General features: G+C 36.0%; 1 protein-coding gene across 2 annotated transcripts in view; it reads left to right on the top strand.

Moving 5' to 3' along the window:
• LOC123551415 (uncharacterized) overlaps positions 1–24,630 on the top strand; it is a 46,581-nt gene extending 21,951 nt beyond the window's left edge. For both annotated transcript variants that reach the window (XM_045340344.2, XM_045340345.2), the window contains 8 exons: positions 1,753–1,823; positions 2,469–2,540; positions 3,146–3,400; positions 10,526–10,711; positions 11,025–11,186; positions 11,465–11,587; positions 12,838–13,028; positions 19,566–24,630. In XM_045340344.2, coding sequence (XP_045196279.2) covers positions 1,753–1,823; positions 2,469–2,540; positions 3,146–3,400; positions 10,526–10,711; positions 11,025–11,186; positions 11,465–11,587; positions 12,838–13,028; positions 19,566–19,706 — 1,201 coding nt within the window. In that variant the 3' untranslated portion in view covers positions 19,707–24,630. The remainder of the gene's footprint in view (positions 1–1,752; positions 1,824–2,468; positions 2,541–3,145; positions 3,401–10,525; positions 10,712–11,024; positions 11,187–11,464; positions 11,588–12,837; positions 13,029–19,565) is intronic.
• The last annotated feature ends 232 nt before the right edge of the window (positions 24,631–24,862 follow it).

Below are 24,862 nucleotides of genomic sequence, written 5' to 3' on the forward strand. Positions count from 1 at the left end.
AACTTATTCAGACATTCTCTTCTCGGTATAGTTTTATAAACATAGAATAATAGCTATCTTACACTGTAGAAACAAAGTGTGGTCTAAACTCTCCTTAATACATGAAGTGCCGTGCATACTACCACATCAATTAAATATATATTTAGACATTAAACACATTGTTTTGACCTGATATATGTCACTGTCAATTTGTAACTAGATACTTGTTATTTCTCATTTTCTCCATGCAAAGAATGTATAATTACCATCATGGACAGTTATTTTGTGGTGCGTCTTTAAGATGACTCACGTGCTATAGTTTATGAATAAATGCGTAAATTTACACGCTACTATAATTAGTTAGTGCTTAAAAGAATAGAATTCGTTTTATTTTATTTCTTTTAATATTTGAAGAATTTGCAAGAAAAAGAATATTTCACTGGTTGAAGGTGTGGGTCTCGGGTAACTGTTTCGCGGCAACCAGACAGAGCCTCGTTTCCGCCTAACAGTTACCCTCGAGCCATATATATTTCGATCCGCACCTTCAACCAGATAACATTTACCGCATGTTGGTATTGAGCGTATCAACATGAAATGCACATGAGTGTAGGTTGGTAACCAGATACTTACCTAACTACTAGGTTAGTATTTGAATACCAACCTGCGCTTGCGTAAATCCTGTATACAAAATCAAAATTATTTTCCCCCAGCAGTTACATGTTCCGTGAATACTGTACGTCGAAACATTCTCTTAAATATGATTTCCCTGTCCTCCATATATGAATAAAGAGGTACGTCGACAACTGAATATAATGTTAGAACCAGCAAATGCCATATTAGTTTTAAAAGTTCGTATGTCATGTATGCCCAACTGCTTAGCTCCGAAAATAGAGCACAACGCCTTGCATAGAGGGGTCGCGACTTCGATCCCCAGGAGAGCATCGTATATTCACCTGAACGATTTGATCAATGTGTCATCGTCCTCTGCATTAGAGTAATATGGAGAATACGTTGGTTACTTATTTTGTTGGATTTAACGGCATACTGGCATATTTATAAGTCTTACATATGAAGACTTTCCAGTTTTTGACCGCAGCGGAAGATGACCTAAATTTCCCCTCCGAACATTATGTATTTACGGACGGGCACCTGGTCAGAACCATCGACCCCCGTAAGCTTCGTCTCCAGAAAGGATTCTTAACTTTCAATCAGTTTTTCGAACCCACGGGGGTAAGGGGGTGGTTTGAAATCAGTGACCTTAACTATTCGACCACAGTGGCTTCATAGTTTTTTGTTTCTTTTTCTGATGCAGAACCCATAAAACTGGTATGGTTAACTGACCACCGTTTTGTAGTTGAAATAATGTTGAAAACTCAGTCAAACAATCAAACAGTCAATTTAACAAACATTTAGTTCGAGGAAACATCAGGAAGTACATATTTGTAATAGTTTTATTTGTTTGTAAATTTAAATAATAAAATGGGGCTAAATGACTGGGTAATTTGTGTAGCATAATTTGTTTACGAAGCTTGAGCCATGGTGAAATAATACGTCTTTTTCATTCAGTCACACATACATTATCGATGGAAAACCATGCTAGTTTTGTGTATGCAGGGTTTGTGCTTACATTAAACAACTTCCTTAACACAATACTGAGACTCCAGGACTCACTATGATTGAATTATCAGAGTAAACATTTTATTCCTTGTTATTTTCAAAAGTAAATTTATAACAAGATATACATTTTAATTAAATGTTATTTTTCTTCCTAAGACTTGAGACTAGAACTCGTCAGCTGTGTTGTGCCGGAAGCTACGGAAGCGTTGCCACAGGATGTGTAGGAGGTAAGGTATTTTTAATTAATTCAAGTGAAATTGAAGCTGTCCGTTTGTATGTAGGTGGAAAAAAAACATGATGGCCTTTTAAGGTAAATAACGCATCATCCGAATAAAATATCACTGTCAGTTATTCTTTAGTTTAAACAATATTTATTTTTGAAACAACATACACATAAAATGTACAACACAGTTATTCTTTAAAACCCGAATAATGCCGAATTGCCTAACGAGAACACGTAATCACACGGAAATTGCCGATTGTCATTACGGATCCCCTTTTATAAGAGCAGGTAATATAGCCCACATGAAGGTAGTTTCTACTACCATCCAGAAAGCTTATATACATAGTCCACTTAAATGTGGAGAGTTAGAGGATTGCCGCTAGACTCAAAGTCGAAGACGAGATACTAAACCCCGCCAAAAGAACGACCGTGGATTTTGACCCAGCGATTCGTACAAATATTCTTCCAAGGTAGCAAAATCGAAAGTTATTCAAATAGCCCCAAAGATTTAACATAATATCAAGGTAAAATGAACTACCTTGAACATTAGCAGTACATGTATTAAAATGACAACGGATGCCATGGAAGTATAAAATTTGGCAGGATCAATAAAGACACGCGTTGTTGTTGATATGTATTTTACTTTCAGTGTGTCCGTATAGTGATGCACAGTCGTCCTCGGCATGCCCCGGTAACAGAGTTTGCAGGGATTATCAGTGCGGTAAGATTTGATAATTGTATAGAAATGTATGTGAGGTCGACAGAGAAACAAAATCTTGTATCAAATCACTCTTGTGACCCCATTCCTAATGATACGCCACAAAGATACTAAAGAACAACAATCATTTTCCCTACTTTAACGCTGAACGCCCAGCCTCCACGCAGCAATCGGGCAAATCAGGTGGTGACAATTACAAAAACAAATGCGACATGCTTAGCAGCCCTTCGTAAATTAAACGGCAAAATGACGACCTTGAGAAAATTTTGAAAGTATTCAATCTGTTTATGATCAAAATTGATTATGGGAGTCTATTTATAATCAATAGTTTACTCATCGTTCAATGCAGAAAACTGTACGCAACCTGAATGGGTCATGCCGTCAGATTATTACATAATAGCACTCTTCCTCTTCATTCGTGTTATATTATGTGCTTAAACTTCCATTTTTTTCACTTTTAAATGAAGTATGGATTTGAACTCTAAGATCGATTTGACCTTTTGGAAACGGACAAACGAAAGGTAGTATTTTCGCAACAGCAACAACCAGACGGTCATGAAATTACAATAGATAACTAAAGAACGCGCTCTTTCTCTTACCTCGTTCAGATGCATCTGGCGTTAATGCTTCAAGTTTGCCAACACCAGCAGCTCTAACATTCAACGAGAACGATGATCAAGAACGACTGTTGTGGACAGTTGATGGCCAGTGTTTCGTCCAAGAGTCATGTCCCTGTGCGCGAAGGCGTAGAGAAACCGACGAAAAAGAACGAGAAAAACGTGCAACATGCACTTGCTCCAAAACGGTTCCATGCACGCATTGTACAGTTCAGAGTACGAATGGAATAGCAGCAGTTCGCAATGGTGCGTGTACAATTATTTTATGTTTATCTTCTGGTTAACACGTTTATTTATTGCTATTTTGTTTCCATGAAAATGTCAATGTGTAAAGTGTTTCCTAATCGTTACATTTCATCATTTTATTTTGAGTAACGCACTCGCTGGTGGACAATCCTTCATCTTTGGTGCCAGAAGAGCATTAATTTTGTTTCGTAAACTCTATCATTAAACCAAGGAATGTCCAAAACATGATGACTATGTTGTCTGTTCACCATTCTGTATAATATTTGGAACACGATGACTGACCGTATAGTAGTCGCAACTTGACCGCAATGGTTGACCTTAGGCTGATTATTCATATCGATTATTTCATTGTAGAAATCAAGGGTGCTTAGGACACCCGTGTATGGAATTAGTTTGTATACAGTGCAGTATCAAAGTATATATATATACTTACATTTGATCAGTTAAAACTTTCCGATACACTAATTTATATTTACACAAATTTATATTTCCTATTTCTCGTGCAGCTCGTGTTTTACGTACACTCCTTTTCAATAATAGGTTGTGCCTTATTATGTATTATAATACAAAGGTCAACCATCGGGGTCAAGTTGCGTCTTTTATACTTAACGGTGGCCTTTATTTACTAATACCGTATCAACCCATTACAATGAAATAGGGAATCAGGTGGACACATTATATGACAAATATCTTATATCGCAAAACCGATGTAAGTAGCGACGTGGTCTAGTGGTTAACACGTATGATTTGTAAGCTTACGGTGCTGGTTCGAATACAGAACGAGCTACTTTTTTTTATTTTCCAGCATGTTTTAACCTGGGGAAGGAATGCAGGTAAAACTATTTGTATCATGATTTGTATCATGATTTTCTCGTGCACTTATACCGAGTACTTATTGACATTTTTCAAAGGATCTCATATTAGAATAGACATTGAGTCTATCAGTGTCTGTTAACATTGCAAAAATGAATAAAGAAAACTCTTGCAAGGAAAATGAAACCAAAGTTGCGATCGTTAAAAACATGATGAAGGTTAATAAAATGTTACGCTTAAAACATATCAGTAACATATCTATAAAGACGATATAAAAAGACCTGCAAAAGTAGAATAGGTAAAAATCATTTAAAAAAGAAGGGCTCGAACCTACGCCATACAAACATAAAAAAATAGAAGTCCGACACACTATCCACTAGACGACAAATCTGTTATGGAATAACACATCGTATTTAGATTTAAGAATACTACAATATACTAATTACCACATCGGATAACACACCTGCTTTACCTGTCTTTTGATTTTACCAAATACCGTTTAAATAAAATCATCGCGATCCATTAATACCTGCTCAATAAACAACAGTGTCCACTAAATCCATAATTGCAGAACTAACCGAATTTGGTGCCGATGAGGAGAACGACCAAATCCGGCTTGAAATCTTGCAGTCCAAATTTTGTTTCAATGCATTGTAATAGGAGCGGAAAATGTGCAGTCCGATACAGGATTCGAACCTGCGACCTTCTGCTTGCAATTCAGATGCTCCATCAACTGAGCTAATCGGACAATCGATATCATAGACTAATTATATACACACTGCTCCTCCATCCTTTTTTCAGAAAACCTCACATGGATTCTTCTTGACCAACCCAGCCATTGCTTCACCCTAGCTCTAGGATTCCAAGGCCAGGATTCGAACCTGAGACCTTCTGCTTGCACGTCAAATGCTCTACCAACAAAGCTAATCGGACAATCGATATCATAGACTAATTATATACATTATATCAGGAAGATCTAATACGTATCAGTTGTTCCAGATTATATACATTATATAAACACTGCTACAGTAGGTACGTGTCCCTCTCCGAAACCGGTGTACTGTACTAAGGAATCGCACGTAATTTTAAATTTGGAGGAAAATCCTCGTACAGATTTATATCAAAATCCTCTAAAAAAGGAATGACCCAACAATTGAATTTTTATCGTACGGTCCGCCATTTTGAATCATCGCCCAACACGTGCTCACTATAAACAGCCGCTGGGAAGTTGTCGATTGACCCAGATTTCGCTCTCCCTGATAAACACCCTTCTGACCAGATTAGCATACACAAAGAAAATTATCAAAGTCCCGGTGGTCGCGGCTTAAAAAGAAGCGTAAATTATATTTAACAGTTATTAAAACACTGTCATGACGTCAATCCTTTGTACTCGCAGTACTATATTTTTAATATTGGACTGCTTTCAATGGAACGCAGTACAATATTTCCCACGTGGAGTCCAATATTTTAATATTGGACTGTTCAGTTTAATATTGGACTGCACGAGAAAAACGATTAATATACAGAATCAATGTACTCGTGAAGTCCAATATTTAGCAATTATCAAATCCATATAAAGACAGTGAAACCAAATGAAAGCAGTCTAATATTTTAACAAAAAAAAACTAATAATGAAATGGAAATTAATATAAAAAACTAAGTTGTATGTATATATGCCTAATAAATATGGACAAAATCGCAAAAGTTTAAAAATAACTTTATACATTTTTTTGCATGCGTCGACGTAGTTTTACTTCCTAAACGACAACTTGCTGGAGCAACAATTTCGTCAATATTGTTTACGTTTCCAGTTTTAAAAAAATGTGCAAGAATTTTTTCCTTTCTGCTAAAAAGCTGTTTTATAAGACCAAGCATGATATTTCTTTGAGGCTGCACTGTGGTAAATTCCTAGATTTCGAGACGAGGGAGGGCCTTCTAGTCATACAAACTCAAGTTCTCTACATGTAACAAAACGGTTGCATTAACTTAGAAACTTTAAAGGCTAAATACAGTACAAAACAACCATAATAATTTTGTAGTGCTTTTTCACGTTTAACTACCCTTTTAATAGTACTTTAGTTGCAACAAGGAATTGGTAAAACCGAATTATGCTCCCCAATGCATGTGCTTGAGGGAGATACTCCAAAAACCAGGTAAGGTAGAGTTAAGGTTCTTTGAAACTGCAATTCCCATCAATGGCCTCTATCATATTTGTCAAGTGTCAATGAAATGCCGTTAATACTTTATGAAAGTAAAGCTCCAAACAAGCCTTATTTGTATAAAAATGAAGTCTCAATGAAATGTCAGTAATAAGCCTTCTTTTGTGTAGTAAAGGGAGATAATTCAAAAGCTAGGTAAGGTAGATTTATGGTTCTTTGACAATGCTCTTTATCTTAACATGACCTCTATAATTATGTGAAATTTCAATAAAATGCCATAAATAATTTTCAAGTTATATTCCAGATAGACGGACGGACCGACGAGCGGACTAAGTGACAACTATGCTCGCCCTTCGAGGAGCATGAAAACAATACTACACGTTTTTAAATGTTCATTTAAACGCCAGCAAAGGCGTATTGACAGTAATTTTTAGCATTAACCATAGGAATTCACCGTTCATGTTTATTTGAGCATAATGCTTATTAATTTTAGTGACTATTCTGGATCCTGAAAAAAACATTTTTTTCCAATACCCTAAATTTTCCGTTGAAAACCTTGGCGTTATTCGTGTTGAAAAAAAAAATACAAAAAAAGAGTGTTCCTTTCAAAATAAAAACGTTTACAGCACAACACGTATAAAATGATAGATTGCCTTCATTTTTTTGTGTGTGTCCGCAGCCAGTGTGAAGCATTTGCTCACATTTGTTCAGTCTGTGAGACTGCCTATTAGAAGAAAATGCAAATAAGGGACATATGTACTTACATGAACCTTAGTTTTGACTCGTTATCTTTAAAAAATTTTATTGTATATACAATTTCGTTTTATATTTTCGAATGAAAGACTGAGATTTAAGTGATAAAATATCTAATAAATTCAAGGTGAATGATATCAAATGAGCCGTGCCATATGAAAACCAATATAGTGGCTTTGCGACCAGGATGGATCCAGACCAGCCTGCGTATCCGCGCATTCTCTGCGCATTCGCGTGCTGTTCTCTAACAATTTATCTAATTCCAATAGGCTTTGAAAGCGACCAGCATGGATCCTGACCAGACTGCGCAGATGCGCAGTCTCGTCTGGATCCATGCTGGTCGCAAACACACTACTTTGTTTTTTCTCATGGCACGGCTCAAATATTTTTTTCAGTAATCCAGTTGGGACTTAAATATATTTTCATTTTGGGTGCCTTAGGCACCGTCATCTGTTGTGATAATAACTTAAACACTGTTAAATAGGAGTGGTTTTGGGTGCACAAATAAGATTCATATCGAAAGCAAGTTTTCCTTAGTTTTCAGCTTCCGTCTTACCGCTTTGCGCCGTATATTAACCAATTAACAGGTACGAAAATAATATCACAAGTTTAAAAGGGTTTTGACTTACCATTAGCTGTATCCGATAATATATCAAAAGTGTGTGTTCTGTAAGTCTTCTTGCACTATATTTGAAGATTTTGGGACAAATTATGTACAACCCAACAAAAACTGTCACTGAACTTATAAATCACAACAACAGTATATTGCCAGGCATGTAAACAAATCACCCAATTTCTCATACAGTGCACATGTTCTCCAGCTGTCCGATTCCATCTTCGCTTTCAGTGAAATATTATCCTCATCCGCCATACCCTTATAAATTTTAACACCTAGAAAGTTTCCTTGTACACGCTTACACAAAAAGAAAAGAAGCACTTTACTCTTGCCATAAATTAAAATAAATCCAGTTTTTGTTTCCAAAATGTCACAAAATTTCTTTTCACCACCGCCGCCTTTCGTGTACTACTGTTTATTCCGTGTATGTTAACACAATTAAAAGTATCAAGAGAATCCAGAGCTAACTAAAGTCCTGTATTACGAAAGCGAGAAAAAAGAGAAACACGAGAAAAACGCAATCGTGCATTATGAGAAAAACGTGCTAAAATTTGTCATGAGGATATACGAGGTATTTCATAATCATATAGCAATTGTTATCAAATGCGGTTAAGTGAATAAGAAAGCGAATTTAATTTAAGAATATTTTACGTCGATGGTTCGTACATAATTTCTTATTTGTTAAGTCATAAAAACAATGTTTTAAGTAAGATATAAGCCTCAAACGATCTAATATGTAAAATACTGGACGGTCCTCAGCGCTGACGCGCTTCGGACAGTCCAGTATTTTACATATTGGATCGTTTTCGTCTTATATCCTAAACAGAAAACATCATCACCATTAAATTCTCTGCAGAAAACCATACTTAAAACTTAAAGGCACTTTATTTTAACGAAATTAAACCACAGATAACAGTTTCGGCAACTAAACAAGGACTGACTATACTCAGCTAGGGATTGATTCATATAACCATGTGACATAAAGGATAGATTCTTATTGGCTCTTATTTATGATAACATTAACATAAACCCCTTCGCTGGTCCACAAGGAATAGCTGAAACATGTATATACAGAACAGAATAAAAAGCAAGAACATAAAACATTTTATACATGTATAAAATATATGAATCTTGATGTATATGTTTTTCATTTTCTCTCAACTCAAAAGTCTCCCATTAATCTTTGGAATTTGTCAGACCAGAGTTTAATGAACATGCAGTTTTAGTATAAGTTTGAATTTTATCTAAAGCCGTGACTAAAGGAATAAGGTCAGTAATTCGGTCGAAAATGTGCTTCCGTGGTGTATCGAAAGAAGTCCATAATAAATAGATCCTAATTTTCCCATTTTTTGCGCAAATTCGTGTAGAACGAGTGCTTTAATCACCATTTTTCACTACTAGAATACATTCTGCATGGAATGAGATGGTTTTCATGTTCATACATCCCACATGGCAAGTTTTGCAGATCGAGACCGGAAGTAGGTGTTTATTGCGCGGACGAGCGCAAATATGCGCCATTTTTAGGGTAGCAGACCACAAGGTTAAAGGTCAGTAATTCAAATCCTTCTTTGTTTCATATAAAAAACGACAACTTCAGATCGTCTTTACGTTTCTTTAGAGAACATCACTTTTTCCTACACCTATTTTTCATGAAAGTTCTATCACAAATTAACGAAAAAATGAAAAGAAAATAGGAGGTTATGTAGTTCCTAGTGAAATGCCAGTCAGTTGTGGTCTGCTACCCTAAAAATGGCGCATATTTGCTCTCGTCCGCGCAATAAACACCTATTTCCCGGGTTTCGATCTGCAAAATTGCCATGTGGGATGTATGAACATGAAAAACGTCTCATTTCATGCAGAATGTATTCTAGTAGTGAAAAATGGTGATTAAAGCACTCGTTCACACGAATTTGCGCAAAAAATGGAAAAATTAGGATTATTTATTATGGACTTCTTTCGATACACCACGGATGCACATTTTTCGACCGAATTACTGACCTTATCCCACAACTGACTGGCATTTCACTAGGAACTACATAACCCCCTATTTTCTTTTCATTTTTTTTTCGATAATTTGTGATAGAACTTCCATGAAAAATAGGTATAGGAAAAAGTGATGTTCTCTAAAGATACGTAAAGACGACCTGAAGTTGTCGTTTTTTATATGAAACAAAGAAGGCTTTGAATTACTGACCTTTAACCTATAAGAGCTGAAATAAGACTTTCTCGAAACACATCGCAATTAGTCGTAATAGTCATAGATCGGTTGTATATGGTATAAAAGGGTGTTTCCAATGCAAAATAATAGTGAAATTTGAAAAATTTTGAATTTTGACCATATTTGGAGTAGATGTGCCCATTCAGCAGCGATTTCTGGGATTAAAAAGCCGATATTTTGTCTCCAGAATGTCAGAAAATGCACAAATGCATCCTTCTGGGTCTTATTCATGACGGAATGAATGATATTTCAGAATCCAAGTGAAAAATAATGCAAACGAGTGAAACTTTTACCAAAATATACAATAAAAGGACCATAGGGCCAAAATTTAGCCCAGTAAATTGGTAGGGGGTGGCTTCTGTTAAATGTCTATATTTCTCTAAAATCTCGAAATTTCACAATGAAACTTGGCAATATGTTTGGTATTACATCTTTCTTGAAAATAGAAATGAAAATTGTGTGATATTTGATAAGAAACATTTCTTATATAAAAGATTCTGTTTCAGTCCAAACATAAATCATTATTAAGAAGTACACATGTCTTTTTGGTGCATATCTTGTGACAGGAATCGAGATCTACCGGAAAGCATGTAACCAGACATGTCGTGACTGTAGTAGGTACCCTGGTTGTCTTGACAACAAGGTCAACTATGTCCTCGCCGTTGAATGCCGAGCTTCCGGTTATATCTACAACGGTGCTGTTCAGCAAAGTTTTATCCTGAACGTCACGGAAGCGCCAGCCCCAATCATAGGTATGAATTTTATATTTACAACAATAGATGTACGTCCATAGTGGCTTAGCAAGTTGTTGATAAATCTTCTTTGCATTCTTTTGTAAAACAATTAAAAGCATGCATAAACGTTTCGAGGGAACATTGCTGTTGTTGCAAGTTAAAAAAAAAACCGGTTTAGTGTATCCATGTTATTCATTTGAAATGACGTACTTTTGTTTGGACCATTACATCTCAAATTTCTACTGTAAGAAATTGATCGCTTGTGACACATTTCAGGCCATTAGCATTATTAGGTCTCAGCTGTACAATCCCCTGTCTTTCTCCATTATAGAAGTAGACCCAGGCAACCTACTTGTCCTAGATACCGGTGCTAAAGTCGGTGACACGTTACTGACCATAGGCGATATAATTATCGCAGATTCAGAGAAAGTGACATACAGTGTTGAAGGACCTGTTTCAGTTAACACTGGGGAACCCCTGTTTGGGTACAATGGTTTGTATAAAACGTCTCTCATTCAAATGTTCACATCCTTTGATTAGTGAATTTTCACAACTGCTCTACATATTTTACGAAGATAAATTAGTCATTTTAAATATCAAATATCTTAATAGTAAAAGTTTGACTATATTACAAATTTAAGTTGTTAAAACTTTCTCACAATACTATCTGCACTGCGTTTCCCACCTGAAAAAAACTATTCATTTTACGAGTGTGTTTTTGCCTCGAAATAGTAATCATGATGTGCCCTAGTATTCCTTTTACAACTGCAGAGACGAGTAAGAAAATAATTGTCAACTCCGACCTGTCTGAAGAACAAAGTGCAGTTTACACTCTTCAGTTTTGTGTGGAGCATCGCCGTGGAGCCACCTGTGTTGAACTGGTTGTGAAAATAGGTAACCACAACGATTTTTGGCCTTTTTACCACTGCCGAAGACGGAGGGCTATAGCTTTAGCGATGTCCGTCTGTCTGCCCGTCCGTCCGCCTGACGTGGTTTGAATATATAGATATAGTAATACAATTATATAATGTTTTATTCCATTTTTCGTCTTTTTGGGGTAATATTTCAGGCACTAGTCCCATCCTGAACACTGTGTATGTTTCAGTGTGATTTTTTTCTGATGTCGAAAGTCAGTACTTTAATTTTCTCCGATAAGAACAGCTGTAGAAGGATACTCGTATAATGTGTATAACAGTACCTGCCAGTTGTTCAGGCATTGCATTATTGTAGTCCTTAAAGTTTATTTTTTTCTTCCTGTCCGGCCATATTCAAGACATAGTTAGGACTGCTGTAATGTGTAATGTTAACGTTACTTGATTCCTGCAAGTATTAGTGAAGTTGCTTCGGGAACACACTTGTTATGACCTTAGTACTCAGTTATATGTTTGCTATATTCGGTTTTTCTCTTTGAAAATGGCATAGGGATATTGTGAGCAAGCTGAGTATATATGCAGTTTTCTTTGGGACTAGGGTATGCGTTCTGGTCACAAGGGTCAACGTTAAGGTAGCTGTTACAAAACTAGAAAAAAATTTCTACTCAGCAACATCAGTTAGGAATAAAACCTTGGTCGCGAAGCCTGCATAATGATCGTGGTTTTAGTTAAGGGGTGTGGATACCATTTCACTGACGGTTTTCTTCTTTCTATTATATCACCCTGCATATGTGCGCTGAAGACAGTTTTTAACTTTAAAGGTTTTCTTTTGATTTAAATAGTGTGGTCAAAATTACACGTAACGTAGGTTTCTTTCATTTTAACACAATTTAACCAATTCTGGTAACATATTATTATATATTGTAGTGGTTCCTGATCTCTGATCTCTGTTCTTTTGGAACCATTGGAACCATTAATAGAAATCGGCATGGGTTACCAATCATGTATTTAAGTTTTGGTCTCTCGTTCCAAACATGCACTTCTTTCATATATTTCCGTAATATATTGGATACTATTGTACTCAGAACTTAAAATCATTTAAACAATATTTTCTGACTTTTAACACAGACAAATATATAAATCTAACACAGTCAATAGGCTAGTCTCTCCCGGTTTTTAACGTATATCTGTTCCATCCATCTATACGTCAACCCACCTGCGAAGCTTTCTCAATGCATACAGTTTTACATCGAGGTTTTTTTTTTTATTTAGATCGTATGACCACTACAACAACACAGGCGCCAACCACTCAACCGGAAGACGAGGCGGAATACATGTGTATGGCAGCCGACTCCTGGAAATTGTTACCAGGGATGGACTGGTGGTGTAATTCAATCTGCGGAAAACTGGGAAACGCATGTCCGTACCTCGATACACACTGCATATGTCAGGATATCGCGAGCGTAAGTTACATTTGCTCATTTTGTCCGTTTTATGTTAACTGGAAATTGGTATTTTAGGCGGGGTTCACTACAGTACCAGTGTCATATTTTTCCATAAAGGAGTACACTTGTACGTTGAAAACGGGCTAAAAAGCCATGTTTCCACAAAGGGTAAACAAAAAGAATATGTATTTTGAAACGATAAAAAGTTGCGCTCGCAAAATTCGACAAGTCTTTCAATAAGTTATTTATTACCTGACAACAGAAATAATTTCTCATACTGTGTTTTTGAAGATTTGCCTTTAGCCAAACAAAATTTAGTGTTGAACTATACACCTGTCAACAGCGAAACCTGTGGACCGGCGATTTTTATAGAGACATGTGTAATAAAATACATTACAGGGGTAGTAAGTAAGAAAGGACACGGGTACCTGCAAGGTAGGAAAGGATGCCCCACATCTGGGCTCGATTCAAATGACCTTTACCGGAATAAACACTGTATAGCTGACCTTCATTAATCTATTTAAAACTAAAAAAAACTTCAAAGTGCTGAATGACACACCACCCACACACCACGTGACCCATTTTAGATGTCTGTAAGTTACACTTTCTGGGAATGCATTGCCACTGCTGAATAAGAATCAAAAGAAAATTGAGGGACAAGCGAGAACAATAAATTCAATCAGTCAAACACACTAGAAAATCGATTCAAATTGAGATAGTGATGTACGTATGACCTAAATTCACATGACAGTCTGTAATGCAGGGTATTTCATGATGAAAATGCTATGTTATTGTCAATATTAACCTGTCATGCGATTTACGCATAAAGAATTCAATGAAGTTAAGGAGAAAATAGTCATTAAGAGCAAAAGATAAGTGTAGCTTCCGCAATTATGCAAATGTCGTTTTCTTGAGCCATTCGTAAGCTTATATAGCATGTTCAACTCTTTCGCAAGACGGTATGTCAAAAGGCACATAATAGTTAGTCTCTACTCTCTACTAGAAGGTACTATAGGAATGCCCTCCGACCGTCCATCTATCCGTCCGTCCGTCTGTCCGTACGCAAATCTGGATCCTGCAATTAGTCAGAAAGTATTCAAGCTACTTTCCTAAAAACTTGGAATATGAACACAGTGCAATATGTAGATTATGCACGTACATATCTTGTGCTTGCAGGTCAAAGGCCGAGGTTTCCGCCCCATAACTTCTATATGCATATTGAATTATCTTTGTGTTACACACAAACGTTCACCATGATGAGACAATGTGTCAACACATGATCTATGCTTGTCAGTTAATGGTCATTGTCACTGTTTCAGGTCAAGTAAATGTCACAGGGTGAGAAAAATGTGCAGTCAGTCCGGAGCTCGAACCCGGGACCCCTCGCTTACAGGGCGAGTGCTCTATCGACCGAGCAAACAGGCTGCCTGACACATCTTCTCCCTTAACGCGGCCAAGCCTGTATTTTGACATACACCCCAAACCTCGAATTCCGGAGGTACATAATATTGCAAGCGTTGAAAATTAAGATTGACCACGGTCCAACGTTTGGCTCCAAATGTCACAGGTAGAGAGAAAAAAATGTGCAGTCAGTCGGGGATTCGAACCCGCTTAAAGGGCGAGATGGTACTAATAATTATCGCAAGACAAGAACAAGAAAATTATGGTGTGAACCACAATATTCTGTATTTATTGAAGTGCGCATGCGTGACATTTGAATGCGGGGAAAATCAAATTTTGGCACGTCACCATGGTTAATCAATATCATATGAAAATGAATGATAATGTATAGGGATATTGGAAATATAAAATTTAAAACGACAAAAAAAAATTGTTTCTGCTCCATAACTTAGGAGTTTTAGCTCACCTGAGCACGAAGTGCTCAAGGTGAGCATTTGCGATCGCCTTGTGTCCGTCGTCCGTCGTCGTCCGTCGTCCGCCGTCAACAATTTGACTGTTAACACAATTTTAGCCCAATCTAAATGAAACTTAATCAGAATGTTACTTTTAGTAAAATCTTGGGCGAGTTCGATATTGGGTCATCTGGGGTAAAAAACTAGGTTACAAGGTCAAATCAAAGAAAAAGCTTTTTAACATTCTAGAGGCCATATTTATGACAGTATATCTATGAAAGTTGGTCAGAGTGTTAATCTTGAAGATCTTTAGGTCAAGTTCAAATCTGGGTCAAGTGGGGTCAAAAACTAGGTCACAAGGTCAAATCAAAGGAAAAGCTTGTTAACACCCAAGATGCCACATTTATGACTGTATCTTCGTGAAACTTGGTCAGAATGTTAACCTTGATGTTCTTTAGGTCAGTTCGAATCTGGGTCATGTGGAATGTGACCTACTTTATTGTTCTTTAAGATACAGCCTTGAAATTTGGATGACATGTACAGTTTTGTACACCGATCTTAAAACTGACTTTCAGCGAACATGAATGTGACCTACTGACCTACTGACCTACTTTCTTGTTTTTTAAGATACAGCCTTGAAATTTGGATGACATGCTCACTTTTGCACACCGATCTTAAAACTGACTTTCAGTGACAATGAATGTGACCTACTGACCTACTTTCTTGTTTTTTAAGATACAGTCTTGAAATTTGGATTACATGTACAGTTTTGCACACCAATCTTAAAACTGACTTCCAGTGACCATAAATATGACCTACTGACCTACTTTCTTAATATTCTAGCATCAGTTTGACATTTGAAACATGTAGCTCATATTACTCAGATGAGCGATCCATGGTCATCATGACCCTCTTGTTATTACTACACGGAAAAATCCCCCAATATTAGACTATATGTCGCGCACATGACCAGCAGTTGTCGGTTTAAGGTCAAGATCACTATTGGAGGTCTAGTAAAATTTGCTTCTGCTCCATAACGTTCATGTGCATTGATTGATTATCTTAGTACTGAACGAAAACGTTCCACTTGATAAGACAATGCGTCGCGTATATGATCTATGCTTGTATGTTAAGTTAAAATGTTTTTATGCCCCCGAAGGGAGGCATATTAGTTTTCAACTGTCCGTCCGTTCGTTCGTTAGTTCGTTAATTAGTTAGTTCGTTCGTTCGTTCGTTCGTCACAACGTTAACTTTTTGCATGAAGGCACTTTATTCGCAAACCACTGCACCCAGGACCTTCAAACTTCACTTGCTGATAGTACTTATAGAGTACACCACCCCTACTGACATTGGGATCACCAGGTCAAAGGTCAAGGTCACAGGGGCCAACGTTAACTTTTTGCATGAAGGCACTTTACTCGCGAACCACTGCACCCAGGACCTTCAAACTTCACATGCTGATAGTACTTATTGAGTATACCATCTCTACTGACTTTGGGGTCACCAGATCAAAGGTCAATGTCACAGGGGCCAACATTAACTTTTTGAAAGGAGGCACTTTACTCGTGAACCACTGCACCCAGGACCTTCAAACTTCGCATGCTGATAGTACTTATTGAGTACACCACCTCTACTGACATTGGGGTCACCAGGTCAAAGGTTAAGGTCACAGGGGCCAACGTTAACTTTTTGCATGAAGGCACTTTACTCGCGAACCACTTCACCCAGGACCTTCAATCTTCACATGCTGATAGTACTTATTGAATACACCACTTCTACTGAGATTGGGGTCACCAGATCAAAGGTCAAGGTCACAGGGGCCAACATTAACTTTTTGCATGAAAACACTTTACTCGCGAACCACTTCACCCAGGACCTTCAAACTTTACATGCTGATAGTACTTTATGAGTACACCACCTCTACTGACTTTTGGGTCACCAGGTCAAAGGTCAAGGTCACAGGGGCCAACGTTAACTTTTTGCATGAAGGCACTTTACATGCGAACCACTTCACCCAGGACCTTCAAACTTCATATGCTGACAGTACCTATTGAGTACACCACCCCTACTGACTTTGGGGTCACCAGGTCAAAGGTCAAGGTGCTGCGGGGGCATTTTTCACCATTAGTGACAGCTCTTGTTTTAGCTCCTTAATGCCTTGAAGCATTTTTATTGCTCAGGTGAGCTTTTGTGATCGCTCGATGTCCGGCGTCTGTCTGTCGTCTGTCTGTCGTCTGTCGCCTGTCAACATTTAGCTTGTGTATGTGATAGAGGTTGTATTTTTCAACTGATCTTTATGGAATTTTGTCAGAATGATTACCTTGATAAAATCTAGGCCGAGTTTGAAAATGGGTTATCTGGGATCAAAAACTAGGTCACTAGGTCAGATCAAAGAAAAACGTTGTGTATGCGATAGAGGCTGTATTTTTCAACTGATCTTCATGAAATTTGGTCAGAATAATTACCTTGATAAAGTCTAAGCCGAATTTGAAAATGGGTTATCTGGGATTAAAAACTAGGTTACTAGGTCAAATCAAAGAGAAACCTTGTGTATGCGATAGAGGCTGTATTTTTCAATTGATTTTCATGAATTTTGGTCAGAATAATTACCTTGATGAAATCTACGCTAAGTTTAAAAATGGGTTATTTGGAATCAAAAACTAGGTCACTAGATCAAATCAAAGAAAAACCTTGTGCGTGCAATAGAGGCTGTATTTTTCAACTAATCTTCATGAAATTTGGTCAGAATGATTCCATCGATAAAATCTAGGCCGAGTTCGAAAATGGGTCATCTTGGGTCAAAAACTAGGTCACTAGGTCAAATCAAAGGGAAACCTTGTGTATGCAATAGAGGCTGTATTTTTCAATTGATCTTCCTGAGATTAAGTCAGAATGATAATCTAAATGAAATTTAGGCCGAGTTTGAAAATGGGTCATCTGGGGTCTAAAAGTAGGTCACTAGGTCAAATCAAAGAAAACCTTGTGTTTGCAATAGAGGCTGTATTTTTCAATTGATCTTCATGAAATTTGGTCAGAATGATTGCATTGATAAAATCTAGGTCAAGTGCAAATCTGGGTCATCTGAGGTCAAAAAGTAGGTCACTAGGTCAAATCAAAGGAAAACCTTGTGTATGCGATAGAGGCTGTATTTTTCAATTGATCCTCATGAATATTGGTCAGAATGATTGCCTTGATAAAATCTAGGTTAAGTTCAAATATTGATTGCCTTGATGAAATCTAGATAGAATTTGAATATGGGTCATCTGGTGTTAAAAAGTAGGTGACTAGGTAAAGTCAAAGAAAAACTTTGTGTATGCGATAGAGGCTGTATTTTTCAACTGATCTTCATGAATTTTTTTCAGAATGATAGCTTTGAATAAATCTAGGTCAAATTCGAATATGGGTCATCTGGGTTTAAAATCTAGGTCACTAGGTCAAATCCAGGAAAAACCTTGTGTATGCAATAGGGGCTGCATTTTACACTGGATTTTCATAAAAATTAGTCAGAATTGTTGCCTTGATGAAATCTAGGTCAAGTGCGAATATAGATAGTCTGGGGTCAAAAACTTGGTCACTAGATCAAATCATAGAAAAAAATTGTGTATGCGATAGAGGCTGTTTTTTTCAATTGATCTTCATGAAATTTGGTCAGAATGATAGCCTTGATGAAATCTAGGTGAAGTTCGAATATGGGTCATCTGGGTCAAAAACTAGGTCACTAGGTCAGTTAAAAAAAATACTTGTTTATACTTTTGCTCCGATTTTAATGATAATTGGTCAGAATATTTTTTTTCCATGAAATCACTAGGTCAAACATGTTTACACTACTATGGTGTGTTTCTCAGGAGTGCGACCTAGGGCCATCTTGGCCCTCTTGTTAGTCCTAACACAACCACAAGGGACAACCGCTAACACAGTCTTCCACCGGTAGGGGTCTGCAATGCTCGGTCACATGTTTATTCTATGCTTCTTTATTGATAACTATTACTGTTAATATGGCTTAGCAAGTGAAGGTCAGTCTTAACATATACTATCAAATTATAATGTGGCACTTTCTTTTGAAATCCATATATTTTCATAAAGGTTTATTACATGACTCTTTAAGTGTATATGATAATTCGCGAAGGTCTATAAGGTATCATTAATTTTGTCCATGTTAGCCATAAGAGTCCTAAAGAAATCAAAACGCTGTCCTCGTATGTCAAAAGGTAAAATCATCAAGTTTGTGATAGAACTAAACTAGACCAATTTTATGGTCAATAATCTGTCAGGTTTTTTTTTTTTTTTTTTTTTTTTTTTTGAAATTTCGGAGATTCAGCGTTTACACGATTATGAATGTTGTGATGTCGAAAGTTCCGAGTATTTAAGCTAAGTATTCTAAATGAATCAGAATTAGATAGTTTCAAAAAACCTCACTCAGTGCGTTAAATTCTTGATTTGCGAACAAATACCAATATATACGCCTTTTTTGGGATCGCAGACCACCAGTTCTTGGCATTTCACTAGGAACTATTCATCACTCAATTAACTTTCTTTCTAATTATTCGTCAATCTGTGACAGACTTTTCATAGCAAGTAAGTGTTTGAAAATGTTCTCTAAAGATGGATGAAACATTCTTGAACCGGTGATTCTTTGTATGTTTTAAATGTGATATTTTACATTTGGACTTTTAGTGTATAAATGCCTTTACTGTTTTCATAGGAGCATCTGAACTGCAGAGGGGGTGGCTTGTATGCGGATGCTTTCTACATGGATGTGTGGTGTGATCTGAACTGTAACATGGGAATCTACTCGAATTGCCCGACGAACACGTCCCAACCTGCCTACTGTGTGTGCAACTGAGACCAAAATATAGTGCAAAGCGTCAGAAATAAGTGCATAACTTTCATAGCGTCAAAAATATGTGCATAACTTTAGTAGCGTCAAAAATATATGTTTTTTCTTTCGAAAAGATACATAAAATGTCAGTGAAAGCAAAATTCATTTTTTTTTTCAAAAGTAAAAGTTACTTTTGTAAAATGTAAATGAAATAACAGACTGCATCTTCTCCTAACATCACTTTTAAATCAAATAAATTGTTTATATATTTAGTATAATACAAACTGCTTCTGTTTAAGCATCTGTAATAGCATAGGTTTTTACGGAAAGCCATGTACGCTTTGATCTATATTATGAACAGGAATTGTGGAGTTTCATGTGTATTACCTTAAAATAAGCTTTACGTGTTGAAAATTGAAACAATCACCTTAACACTAGGGATTTTTTTCTGTTTATTTAGTTGCGTTTGATTTGTCATCCAAAGTTGTAATATTGTGCTTTTTCCCAAATATTCATTTTAATTCTTTATCTTTGAAGTTATTAGCGCTTTCTTACGTTTATCAAACAGTTAATGAGAGTATCACCAATGTGCTAAATGTTTACTTTTTTACTGTCTTGCTTTGCTATCTTAAAATGTGCATTCTTTGGTAACAAACTTTTTACTCTTATGTATGTTATATTGATTTCTTTTGATATTTGTTATAACTCATTTGTATTATTTCCAGATGAAATGTTTCGCATAGAGTTTCTTAAACTTTCCTTTGCACGTCTGTTTATAGATAAATCAAACTCCGCCATGTCTTTACATAATTATATATATAATAATAATAATAATAAAAGAAACAAGCGGTGCCAGTGAGCTCCCTTGCAAATTACGCAAATTAAAAAAAAAACTGACATGTAACTTGGTCATTTGATGTTGTTTGGTCTGTGAAATAAGCTGGTCACCTAGTTATGTTATTATATTTCATCTAACTTAGCTTAGCGTCTCAATGCAACTCTTTTGGCTGTTTCTGTCTTATTTATACAGGTTAGACACTGTCGACTGAAGGAGATATTTTAGCATTATTGTTATATACAATAGGTATTGAAATGTTATTACCAATGTATGTGCTTATTAGATAAATCCTCGATATATATGTGTAAATAAGGAATCTGTTTTGACTAGTTACAATACTACATGTGAATGGCTCTACTGTTAGAGTCAATTGATTCAAACAATAGGAATTCTTACAGGTTAGTCATTTATTAGATTGGTTTAACTTATGAGTTGTAAACTAGAGAATAGAAGAGCCTTTCTAAGAAAATTGATCTGGAAGGTAGAAATAACAGCAAACTTTTAATAAGACCATGACTCATTTACCGCCTGTCAGAAATTTTATATTTGTTTTTCACGATGTGTCTAAATTAGTTTTATCTCTCAATCTTTCATATGCATTGGTTTTGCAAGTATCTTGGTGGCACATTGTAGTGTGTAACATAACAAAAACATTCATGACAATAGTTGTGCTAGACATTGTTTTCTTGAGCTCATTGAAGTCATATAATAATTTCTATTGTTTTAATTGTTTATTGTTGGTTATGAGGGCACCAAACTTGTTTTTCTTTTGTTTGTTCTTTTTTGGTATACAACTGAATATTTGTTTGTTATTTGTCATTCATCGGAAATTCAAAATGTGATACACTTTAAGCTTATGTGAACAATGAACTGTGAATGTAACTAAATCCTGCTGGTCTCCTCACAGTATAAGAAGCACCTTTGCAAACATAGAAAAGCTGTTTCATTGTCTGTTCGTAAAAGGTGATGAAATGCGCAACAAGTTAAATGAATGATAGTATACTAATCTTACGACTGAGTGAGTTATTTTTTGCAAGCTTTCTGTGTGCTTATACTAACATGACATCTTATCATCCTCTTTTTTATCAAGAGTTCTTTAAAATCTATATAGAATAACTTTTCTTTTAAAAAGTTTTAGATTACAAAAACGTTATTAATTGCGCTTCCCCAATGCATTGCATACATATTGTTTCTGCCTTCGTCATCTATCCCTGTCTGGACTTCCGTCTGTCTGGACTTCCACATTTAGCTTGATCGAGTTTCTCAAAATCATCAGGTTGGATTAATGAAAGTTCACAGAATTGATATAACGAACCCTGATTGTGCCTATCCTCTGATTCTTTTTTGTTTGGAGCTGATACCCTTTAAAAGTTATTTTAGTAGCATTTGTCTAGGTTTTCTTTTTATCTTTCAAATGTTACAGTATCAACAAAAACAATCAATGTACTGAAATGTTTTGAGACATGCAATGTTTAGAACACTAATATTCGCGGTAAAAATAACGAAAATGTTGTTTTCATCAATCTTTTCCACACATCTATCAGAGATAAACAATGATGAACCAAAGAGAGAGTGCAGATCTATGGATCTTTTGGTCGTGAGTTCAATCCCTCGATGAGATGATGTTCTACACGATTTTATTTAAACCAAGTTGCGTCTTAAATCATTCGTTCCCCATCTCTTCTTCGGGTGGAGAATTTGGCAATAATTGCTGAGAACATGTGGCAGTAAATTGCTGAGAACAGGTTAAGTACTGGTACACAATCCAGTACCACTGGCAGTTACATAAATTTAAACAAAAATTGAAAAGCGGGACTTAACCCCAACAAACAAACAAACAAACAAACAAACAAACACATAAACGATCATTCTTGCATAAAACCTTTGTTTTTTGCCGATTTCGGGCATGCACAAACAGGGAAAAAACGTGTACAAACAAGGAGATTCTCGTGAGCACGCGCTGTTGGTGAACGTTTTGAATATGCTGTTGCGGGTCCAACGTAAGCAAATTATGGATCCCGAATCAATTTTGGCCGAAGTCGAAAGGTCCGAGATTTTTCATCTGCATTTTTATTAAAAATATCATTTTTCAACCTAACTTTACTTTAACTTGTAATAAGCGCTACCTCTCTTGATACGCGACTGAATTGACGTTCCTTATTATTGTATTATTACGCGTATTAGACTCAAAGTAAGTTTACACACCGCGATTTAATCCCTGAAAATGATAGGCAAACAATATTTACAAAAATACAATTTCGTTTTCCAAATTAATTTGAGTCGAGAAAGTTGACATGCTAACTTTAAATCTTACACTAAAACTTTTAAAAAATGTTTGTGTCTACTTTACACATCTATGCAGTCTACTGATGTAGTGATGGTGTGTAATGTAAAGCATAAACATGACGAAGCGTAAAGTTTGAAGAATTTTTCCATAGTTAATGAACATTTGATGAACAGAAGGTATTTATTATATATTTTTCAATTTATTTGTAGATCTCACCAACCATGTTTGAGTTTATAAATCCAATCTAAGTTGATTATATCGATGTTGGAAAAATTCAAATTTTTGTGTTTATCAAACTTTAATCGCGATGGGGTGGGGTGCAAAGCAAAATTTTCTAGTTATAGGCCTAGAGATTTCTTTTTTAACGACATGAAGAATATAAGTATCGATACCAGTTTCTATTAAACGATAATATTTACATTTAAAAAGCGTAAGGGACAGACTATTAATTTAAACCAAGCAGAATTGTATTCTGTCGGCACCTCACCTGCAAATTGTCTAAAGACAGGATGCCGTGTACAGTATGCCCTTTTCTCATAATTCCGAGCCTCTAAAGCTAAAGTTCCTACCGATATATCGGAAAAAGGGGAAGTCATGCTTATTTTACATATATTTAATATTAAAGAAATTACCACAACAAGAATGTCCGTTCGACATGTATAAAATATGCACTGTTTCTGTATGCCCTGGAAAGGCATAAATAAAACATGTGTCCATAACAACCTGAAACGGCCGACTTCGATCGGCTAATGTCAGCTGAATAGTCTTGCTTTTTCGATATTTCCAGCACTTTAGTTGTGTTTTATGCAAGAATAGCGATAACACACGTTTTTTCGTGAAACAACATCTGCAGAATCCCTCGGGCTATGTTGGTGCACTCGCCCTACGGGCTCGTGCACCAACCAATCCCTTGGGATTCTGCAGATGTTGTTACACAAAAAAACGTGCGTTAACCCTACAAAGTAACAGTCACACTTCACGTAAACCGACGGCACCTGTCTTTTGATAGTTTTCAGTTTTATCAGGGGAGGTCGATATTAGATTGAAGGGACAAGGATTCCCGTGATAACTGAAAAATATCTGTTATTGTAGAAAAAGCTAATTTTGATTTTAGCCACAGGTCATTGACGTGGTAAATGTGTCAGTTTTATGGGATACCTGTGACCGGAGCTGCTTAGTAGAACTTTTTAACATGCTAATCTTGGTCCCTTGAGGACTTCTAAATGATCTGTTGAGATTGTTTTAATTTTCATGAAATATCTGTTTATATTTCGAGTTGAATGTAAAATACATATAACCACTAAATGGAATGTCTATGATATTGTGAATCATGTGGATTTGTTCCATACGTGTATTTCTCGTTTTTTATTGTTTTGTTTAATAATCATCTAGTTTATTTCGTTATTCAGATCGTTTTATTGTCGTTGTTTTACTCTCATACAGACTTTAACATTGCTTATTTGCCATTTTGATATATATACGAGTAACGTTGTGTATGTTTTGATATATACACGTTATAACGTTGTAACGTTGTGTATGTTTTGATATATACACGTGTAACGTTATGTATGTTTTGATATATGCACATGCAACGTTGTGTATGTTTTGAGACGTTTTGTTTTTTGGATGAAATACAATCAGTCGTGTTTTCGTATTGTCATATCATTATGGATTAAGTATTTTATTATTTGTTTCTATAAATTTCGATACTGTACTGTTTTTACACTTTACAGTTTTTCTTATAACATGTATACTACAATCTCTTTTGTTTTGATACATTTGTATTATTTTTTTTCTCTTGTTTTCATTAAATGTAATCGTTATTAATGTTGTTGGTCTTTTTATAATGTGATACACGTATAGTACAGAAATCAATGATTCCAATGATTAGAAAATGTGTGACCCTCTAAGCTGACATTGATATAAAAATGCAATTTTCTCTGGACTTGCAATGAAAGCATCGAATGTAGGTACTTATTTAAGCAGTAAATTCTTTAATGTGATAGACTAACTTTCTGTTCTTCAGGAAACTTCAGTCTTATCTGCTGCTTATCC

Source organism: Mercenaria mercenaria, chromosome 4, assembly GCF_021730395.1.
Source record: "Mercenaria mercenaria strain notata chromosome 4, MADL_Memer_1, whole genome shotgun sequence".
Lineage (NCBI taxonomy): Eukaryota > Metazoa > Mollusca > Bivalvia > Venerida > Veneridae > Mercenaria > Mercenaria mercenaria.